Source organism: Nestor notabilis, unplaced genomic scaffold (genome assembly GCF_000696875.1).
Source record: "Nestor notabilis isolate BGI_N333 unplaced genomic scaffold, ASM69687v1 scaffold19166, whole genome shotgun sequence".
Classification (NCBI taxonomy): domain Eukaryota; kingdom Metazoa; phylum Chordata; class Aves; order Psittaciformes; family Psittacidae; genus Nestor; species Nestor notabilis.
The window spans coordinates 11453-20880 of NW_009934479.1; the positions used below are offsets into that span (position 1 = coordinate 11453).

General features: G+C 47.0%; 1 protein-coding gene across 1 annotated transcript in view; it reads left to right on the forward strand.

Moving 5' to 3' along the window:
* Positions 1-261: 261 nt before the first annotated feature.
* LOC104407959 (vitamin D3 hydroxylase-associated protein-like) overlaps positions 262-9428 on the forward strand; it is a 12001-nt gene continuing 2834 nt past the window's right edge. The window contains 16 exon segments of the mRNA XM_010017374.1: positions 262-265; positions 1068-1297; positions 2252-2365; positions 2710-2838; positions 3182-3315; positions 3637-3692; positions 3695-3733; positions 3736-3841; positions 3939-3979; positions 4221-4345; positions 5117-5246; positions 5970-6007; positions 6010-6095; positions 6693-6792; positions 7348-7391; positions 8039-8078. Coding sequence (XP_010015676.1) covers positions 262-265; positions 1068-1297; positions 2252-2365; positions 2710-2838; positions 3182-3315; positions 3637-3692; positions 3695-3733; positions 3736-3841; positions 3939-3979; positions 4221-4345; positions 5117-5246; positions 5970-6007; positions 6010-6095; positions 6693-6792; positions 7348-7391; positions 8039-8078 — 1416 coding nt within the window.

Sequence of the window (9428 nt, forward strand, 5' to 3'; positions counted from 1 at the left end):
TGAGGCTTGAGAGAAGCTCAATCTTTTTCAGTTTCTCTGCACTAAGCCATGGGACAGTCGCATGGGTGAGGAGCATCCATGGCAAGGGGCAATTCATCAGGCTACTACAACTATATGGTCCTGCTCCTTTGCTGGCTGGAACATGGATTAAAACTGGAGAGCAGGTAGGATGCTGGTTCCATCAGAGGGGCTTTCCGAAAGTGCTCACCCCCAAAGCTCAATCTTTTTCAGTTTCTCTGCACTAAGCCATGGGACAGTCGCATGGGTGAGGAGCATCCATGGCAAGGGGCAATTCATCAGGCTACTACAACTATATGGTCCTGCTCCTTTGCTGGCTGGAACATGGATTAAAACTGGAGAGCAGGTAGGATGCTGGTTCCATCAGAGGGGCTTTCCGAAAGTGCTCACCCCCACAAAAGGCATTTCACTGGGCTTGGTTTGGAAATGACACAGAGCAGTCATTCTCTTTAAAGGCATCTTCAGATAGCTCCTTCCTCTCTGCCTTTCCAGAGTCACTGTCCCCTGCTTGTACCTTCATACTCTGTTCTGAGCTCCCTCTCCAATAGGTGCAATTTCACTCCCTGCACCAGGTCCCCCAGGACAAGCAGAGCTATGTTGCCTCAGGCTCAAAGGGCTGCACATGCTGCTGCCTGAGGGACAGAGATGATGGCCGAGCACCTCTAGTTAATGGGCTTAAGTGCTAATTAACTACTGAACATGGATATAATAGGGATAGCCCAGACCTGGCTTTTGCAGGCATTCAGCCTTGTTAATCAGAGGCCTCCTGAGTGTAGCCAGCTACAGCAGCAGCCAGTGGCTTTTGGAAAAAAAACACCCCCCAAACCCAGTGTGAGCTGAGCACACTGCTTTGCAGCCTGACCCACAGTGCTTCTCCATCAGGCAGCCCCTTTCAAAGTCCATGGTGTAAAAAGTCCAGTCCTGGACTTTGTTAATGCAGCTCTTCTTCAGAGCTGATCTTGCATAGCAGGCAATTGCACAGTCTGCATTCATCATCCCTCCTTGGGAGAAGGTGGGAGACCCAAGTGTCTGTAGCTGGACCAGAACAGGAAGGACTGGGAGAGGAATCGTGACCCAAGAGCAACTGTGGCAGGTCCTGGATCCATCCTGGGGAGACCCTCACACCCTCTCAGCTCTGCTGTGCAGCTCTGTAGCTGCTCTTGTGCTACTGAAGTGGCTGGAACGTAGGCAGATCCAGCAGAAGATGGAGGAGGCGAGGAGGACACGGGATCTGGCCCTGGAGCACATGGAGAAGGCAGCTCGCAGGTTTAAGCAAGAGGTACTTTGGGAAAAAGTATGTGTGGGAGGAAAGGGATTGTATTTTGGGTAATCAAAGAAAAGGAATGCTGATTGAGCCCTCTTTGAGTCGGGGTTAGGGCATGTGCACATTTTGGGTCATCACAATTTGTTTGGAGGTTCACCACCCTCCATTGTCACAAAACACCTATAAAGACAGCATAAAGGAAGTATTTCTTAATACAGACCTATTGGGGGAACCCTGAGGATAAAAGATGGATTTTGGGACCCTTTGAATCTGATCACGCCCCCAGACCTCCCTGTGCCCTTTTCTCTTCATCCATCCCTACTGCTAAGCCTTTCCTCTCCCATCCTCCCTACCTTTGCCCTTCCATAGGGATTATCTGCCCCATGATCCTCGAAGTAATGGGGGGGGGGGCAGAGCTTCACATCCCTCCAGCATCTGCACACTGGTAACAAAAAACCATTCCCTCCTGCCCATGCCTGGGTAAAGAAGCACCTGGATTTTAGGAGGCCAGATCCTTGGTATTTGTCTTAAACCCATAATAAATGCCTATAGCTATTCTTGTCTTGGGGAGGGGAGGTTGAAAACAGCCCACAAGCTTTTTTCCCCCCATGTTAATCATAAATTTTGTAAAACTTTAGCTGGTTGAACTGCTATTCACCACACAAGGGGGGTGAGTAAACACAGATAGGTCAAACCTCCACTATAGGTTCATGCAACTCTCCAGTCAAGCAGCAGTTTTCTGCCTATTTTGCTTCTGTTCTTATGAAGACAGCAAATTCCCATCTGCACATTTCCCACTCCAGCACACAGAGTGCTGTGTGGGACCTCTGCATTTCTACAGGAAATGTCTCCTGAAATTCCTATTCAAGGTCATTGCTGGGCACATGTTAGAATTGGGTATTTGCAGCCTCAACATCAGCCTCTTCTGTCTGTTTCTTCTCTCTGCACCCAATTTCCTACCCTTTGCAGAACCCAGGCACCCAGAGCGCCCAAGTCCTCTTGCTGACGATGATGGAGCTGGTGGAGAAGCTGAAGGATGGGTCCCTGCCCCCAGAAAGCGTCCTCTAGTCATACATGGGCAAAGTGAGTGATACCTCCAGCATGGGAGAGATGCTGCAGTGCTCTTCTGCAGTGGGGGTTTTCAAATTTAAACCCAGCTCATTTGCTGAGAGAACCAGCAATGCTGAGGGCAACAATTTGTCAATAATGTGATGTCTAAAGGGTGGTTGATGGGTACATATGCATGACAGAGATCCAGAAAATTGTTGCAGCAAGAAACATCTAAAGTTTATAGGTAAGGGTTTATAGGTAAGGTCTGAATAACAGAGGCTTGAAGAGTTTAAACTTTCAGCTTAAACTCAATTTAAGTACTGTTTCCCTCCCTCCATCCATTCATCTGTCTCACTGATCTTCTCTGTTCTGGAGAGGCTTTGGAGGTGAACTGTGTGACAGACTTCATTCGTGGCTGTGAGGATCAGCTCCAGAAACTGAAGAATCATAAGAAGAGGCTGCTCTATGGCATTCCCATCAGCATCAAGGACCACATTGACTGCAAGGTACATCCCTAATTCCCATGCTTCTTGGCCTAGGGCTGGGAACAGGCCAGGATGTCCCATCCTTATCAGGACTGCCTAAGAGTTCCTTCAGACAAAGAATGTTCTGGACTAAATGTCATGGGACTGGCAAACCTGCCTTTCTTCTGATGGAAGATCTGTTTTACACAGAAATTTCTCACCTGTTCTGATCTGGTTTTCCCTGGGGTAGTCAAGTCCTGTTCTGCTTGTGAGAAAAGTTGAGTGGGAACTTTGCCATGGGAGGCATCAGGGCTTATGTCTGTTATTGTCACAGATCCAAATGGTGCCTTTCCTATACTTAAAGAGCTTTGCTTCCCATCCCAAGTGCCACATCTCCTCTGGAGGGATGGTGAAGTTTCTGAGCCAAGTAAAGGAAGAAGACAGCATCATTGTCCAGGTTCTAAAGTGCCAGGGGGCAATAGCCTTTGTGAGAACCAGCATCCCACAGACGATGATAAAGTAACTGTGTGTTTGCCTTCTTGAAAGCATTATCACATGTGTCTTGCTATCTCAGAAGGTGGACCCACATGCCCAAGCTCCTACCCTTGTCCAAGCTAATCATGCAGGTTGAGTTAATTTCCTCCTTATTCTAATCTCAAATCATTTCTCTTGCATTTGATGTCCCTTTTTTCTTAAACTCAGCTGGCCCAACAAATATTCTTCATGCTGATGCTACCTACTGGTATTGATTCCACACTCATCCCTGCACAGATGCTCTGTGACCTGTATTTATGGTTTGCAGAGACAGAGTTACCTCACTGCTGATGATCTTCTCCCCAGCTATGACTGCAGCAACCTCATCTTTGGCCAGACACTGAACCCTCTCAACCACATGAAGAGCCTGGGTGCTCCCCAGGAGGGGAGGGAGCTGTGATTGCAGAGGAGGCTCCATCCTGGGCATTGGGTTGGATGTAGCTGGCAGCATCCGCCTGCCATCCAGCTTCCGCGGGCTGTGTGGGCACAAACCCACAGGCAACAGGATCAGGTACATCTCAACACTTCCTAAACGGGAAGTTGGCAACTCAGCATGGTGACCTACTTTAGAGCAAGAAGCTAATATGCTTCTCCCATTATGTTCCTAGCAAACTGGGTGTTGTTTCTCCTACCATAGGAATGAATTCAGGTAAGTCCATCCAGATGACATCTTACTACTGTCAAACCTTTGCTTTTTACATCTCCTACTGCTGAAATGCCAACAGATGTGCTCACAGTCAGTCACTCGGTGCTTGCTTCTTGCACATTACGCTGGTTCCCCATTCCTCTTCCCTCACCTGACTGAAACTCTTCCATGCTGGACCCTCACCAGTAACTATGAGGCAGCACCAGCCCATCTTCTTGTAGTGATGGGACCCCTTTGCTTGCAGTGGCAGCAGCACTGGGGCCGATGGCGAGGGATGTGGACAGCCTGGCCCTGTGTATGAAGGCGCTGCTCTGTGAGGAGATGTTCCAGCTGGACCCCACCGTGCCCCCCATCCCCTTTGATGAAGAGGTAAAGCTCAGAGGCAATCCTGTGTCTCCATTTGTCCAGCAAGAGAGGTGAGACCTTGGGAGATTCTGATCTGTTTTCATGTTTAAAGATAGAGAAGGACCTAAGGAAGCAGAGGAACCACAGCATGAGCAACCAAACGCAGGAAGCAGCCACACAGCAGGGTTGGCAGGACCCTGTTGGCTTGTAGTGATGAAACCTGGCAGATACTGACCTCTTTACATCCCCGCAATGTCCAAAACAAGCTTGTTGGCTCCATCCTGGACCAATCCCTAAAGGAGCTGATTTCTACTGGTCAGAGGAATTCACCCTTCGCACCTTTAATTAGAGAGACTAATTGAACAGTCACTGACCTAAGAAATCATTGCAGTTTGCCATTAGTTCTCTGCTTCTACCACCATGTCATGTCTTTCTGGCTCAGGTCCCAGGATCTTTTAGCTGTCCCTGGCACCCAGACAATACAGAGCAGTCACTTACTGTAGAGGAACAGGCCCCTGAACTCTGTCCATGCCAGGCATGTGGTTTGTACGGGTACTGTGCATACCTGCTATCTCGAAGCTGAGACGTGTTCACATGGCAGGAGGTGGTGTCAGAAAGGCCATACCAAGGACCACTGCTGCAGACCGATGATCTGGAAAACACTGCTTTCCACCAGCCCTATTGCTCCCATCATTCCTCCAACCCAGAAGGCCTTAGTTGCTGTTTCCCTAAGCCCTAGGAATGGTCCAACCTCATGTGTCTCATGAGTACGAGTGATGGCTCTTCTTCTTACAGGTTTACACCAGTTCAAAGCCATTTCAGACTGGATACTATGAAGGACATGGCTACTTCCAGCCCTCGCCCAGCATGAAACAGGCCATCCAGGAGACAAGAAAGCTCCTCAAGGATGCAGGGCATATGATGGGTTTTCATGCCTGTGGTTGCCTGGAGCTGTTATCCTGCTCCTCATAGAGTTTGGACAAATCACTTCCCAATTCTGCTTTTGTTGCCCATAAAACAGGTACCATCCCTTCCTGCTGCAAGGATCAAGAAGAGACAAAGGCAGCAGCAAATGCAACAGTTTGCTTCCCAAACCAAAGCAATCTTGCTTATATTCCTTGCCTAGCAGACAGGAGAATCACCTTCAAATATCTCTAAGTCACTCCTTTTCTAAAGCACCAGGTTTTTTTCCATCATATTTAGTATTCCCATAAATATAAAGCACAATAGTTTCCACGATCCCTCAGTTTACAGATGTCTTGGTGGGTAAGTGGGAAAGGGGTTGGAACAGTTGACCCTCCAGGGACATCTTCTAGCCTAAATTATTCTGTGTTTCCACCACTGGGGATTTCTATGTGGAAGCTGTTCCAATGATGCATATTGGTGTTTTGAAGCTTCTAAAAATCCTTCTTTAAGGTTTGGAAGAATGGAGCCTATGGGAGGTCACAATATGTGTTAATGCCTTGAAAAGGGGGAAGGGACAGTGGGCAGATGCTGCTAACCCAGGTCCCTCTGAAAACAGGGTCTTGCTGTCCTACAGCAGCAAGGAGGGCCTAAACTTCCCACCACTTACCCCTTCACCTCACTAGTGAGGCAGGGCTATTGACAGAGGGCTCTGAATCATTGATCTTTGTTGCTTCTTTAATAGGGATGTTTTTGTTGTGGCTTGTTCCCTTTGCACCACCCAAGACTGACTAAAGATTGAGTATATGGTAGACGAGCTCTTCACCAGAGGGATTTTCTCAGATGGTGCTGCTCACCTGGTGGGCTGCTTGTGAGTAAAAACCCCATTTCAGTGTGGCCATGAGACTTGTCACTTGATAGCCAGTGATTGCATCCAGAGTGTTTATATATTACGAGGGAAAATTTAATAATGAGCAGCAGGGGAGCAATTTCTGAAAGGGTGAATTTAGCGTGAGCAGCAGCTAGTTCACAAGAGCAGTTCCCACACATAGGTAATGGGATAGGGTGATAACACATGTCAACAGTGCTGCAGCAACTGGTTTTGTGTGTGGTTAATCCATGGGACATGGGAAAGATCACATATTATAAAACTTCCTGTGGAGGTGCGGTGAGTTGGCCCTGGCCACTCCCTCACTTCATGGTGAAACATGCCCAGGGTTGTATGTGGTCCCACCACTGCAAAGCACTCCAGAGCCTTTATGGCACTGATAGCTTTTGCAGAGATTTATACCTGAGCATCTAAATCCTACATCAACATCCTTTGTTTAGTGTTTTAATCTAAACCAGGCAGGTTTTGTCTTCTAGCAACTCCCCTCAAAGACATACCCTGCTTTGGAAACAGCACTATTGTTGCTATAGCTCTGGCACAGAAGGCTTATTCTGACTTCTTCACTCTCTACCCTTCCAGCAAAGGAGACATTGTGGATCCCACCCTGAAATCCCAGTTCAACACTTACAGGCTTCCTGCTCTGGTGAAAAGGATCTTGGCTATCATTTTGAAACCCACAGTAAGTGTGTGGAGGAGTCTTGTCTGTGTTACAGGAAATCTGTAAGGTGGGGAATTTTCTGCATGCAGACAGATAGACCGCTCCCCTCTGGGAGTGCTTTGCTGCTTCATGTTAAGTGCCAGATGGGCTTCATAGTGAAATACATGTAAATACACTTAGTCCCTAAACCTAAGCTGAACTTATCAAGTGTGTCTGGCAGCCTTCTGTAGGAGTTTTGCATGGGGATGTCAAAATGTGATAGATTTTAGGAACTCATGAGCCACATAGAGAATGGGCTCCAAGAGAATGAATGTCTCTAGCAAGGATCTAAACAACATCCTTGAAGATGCTCTCCAGAGCTAGGAGTGTGGCCTAGAGCCTTATTGGTGTGGGTTGTTGTGATTAAATATATAAATTAAAGTGGGAGTAAAATCCCTTCACTGAAAACCATACCAGTTCTTCAGAGCCACTTCTGCTGGGACAAGAAGTGTGCCCAAAGTGCAGTCCTGTGGTAGCCAGCTATATCAGCTGTACTGTTGTTGACTAATCCCAAGTTTTTCCTCTTCCCTCTGAAAGTACCCAAGAATTGCTCGGGATCTCAGCGCTGTCTGTGGATTGGGGTAAGACATGATGAAGTAGCTCTAGAGAAAGGGGTGCACGTCGGTGTGTCCACTGGTTCATGCAGGTACATTCTTGTGCAGAAAGCTCTGTCGTGGGGCTGTGCGGCACAGGCTGAGCCAGATGAATAAGTGCTGCCTCACCACCACCTGGGCTTAGCACAGTGTTATCTTATGCCACCAGGGATTATTTTAAGAGCTCAAGGATCCTTATGATGGTGGGGTTATGGAGATCAGGACAGAGAGGTACAGGCTACTTTCCCCATCAGGTGGATTCTGGTACTCAGAGCTTCACATGCCAAGTTAAACAGAGGTCCCTGCATGCAGGTGCAGTGTGGTGTGAAGTATCTGCCCCTCCAAGAGAAACAAAGATACACCAAAATGGGAGGTTTTCACTTCCAAAGTGATTTTGGAAGACTGCCATGATCTTTGTCTAGGTTCCAAAGGCCCAAGACATGGTGGCATGCTTTCAACATAAGCTCTTTTGCTGTACCTGTAAGCATGTATGAACCCAGTGGAATCAGCTGGGTGACACTTTAGCTTGTTCCCAGAAGGCTCACACTGTTTCCGTAACAATGGGCTGACCGCATTTTGTTAATTGTGTTCTGTTGCCACAGTCCCAAAGCTGATTAATTCTGTCACCTTTCCAGGTCTGCCAAAAACCTCTGGGATCAGCATGGAGCAGTAGAGGTAAAGTGAATTTGGTATTTTTTCCTTACTAAATATAGTGAGAAATCCCTAAAGTTTCTAAGCAATTGCTTTGAGCTTTGTGATGGATTCTGGGTTGGAAATGGATCAGGTGAAAACAAAGCAGCTAGGCTCTTAGAAAGTCAAGCTGTGTAAGAAGTGCTAAGAGCTCAAGGAAATAGATATTCATGTGGAGGTCTCTACTTAGTGGAGGATGGGGAAGAAAGATTATCCTTTGCCCTGTGTTTTCTAAGCAGAAAGAGTATAAGTACAGCCACTAAAGATGAGTCTTCTTTTTTTTTTTCTGTCTCTTGGTGCAAATCCTTCATTTCAGACATTAGATGCTATTGTCATGAGCTAAGATCGTGCTTAAGCTATCCAGCAGAGAACTTGGGAGTCAAAAAGCTGTGGTTGTGAACTCTTTGACTTAGGTGGATTCTGTATGAACACATTTGGGATCAGGAGCATAGGACAGGAAGTGTTCTCCTGGACGAATGAGTCCAGTGCTGCCCACAAACTGCTCAGGTTCCTCTTTAAAACCAGTTGAGGTTTCTGCTTGTTTATGCTTGCTTTTTTATTTTTTATTGGCTGGCTCATCTCCTCACTGCTCTGATGGTTGGAAACCTTCATATTCCCTGTGCTGTTTATTCACTTCCAGTGTATCCTCATTTTATTCCTGTCCTTGAGTTTAAATACAACTTCTCTCTGGTATTTTCCACTGCCTCCCTTGTCCTTTATCTATTTATAGAGAGCAGTTGTATCCCCTTTCAGCTGGTGTCTTGCAAGGCTGAAGAAGCTGTTTTGGTTCCCTCCCACAAGGCAGGATCTGTGTTCCCTGGGGCATCCTTGCAACCCTCCTTGAGAAGAAGCATACCCCCAGCCTGCACCTCGCAGCCTCCATCAGTGCCAGTCACTCGATGGACACGCTGCTCAGTTGAAGCAGGTCTGACATTATAGGGCAGAGTTAAAACGCTTAAAGACCTGCTTGGTCACTGTGCAGATGTGAGTGTTTGGGAGGAAATGGGTTTGGGGGTTGTTTCTTAGGTGAAAACAGATTCCTCTCCCCCACCCAAACCACACACACACACAAAACCCAACCACAAAAACAAACAAGCAAACAAAAAAACCCCAAACCTAACCAACAAGAAAACTCTTTAAAAGGTTTGTTGGCCTCGGAGATACTTTAAATTGTTTTCTTCCATGAAACCATATTCACATTTTTTCATCTGCAAGTAAGGGCTGATTCAAAACTTCTGGCTAGAGAACAGCTTTTCTCTCAGAAAAAAAACATCAGTTCAGCTACATCAAGTGCATTTCCTGGAAACCTGTCTCCTTTGTTCCACTGTCAGCAGG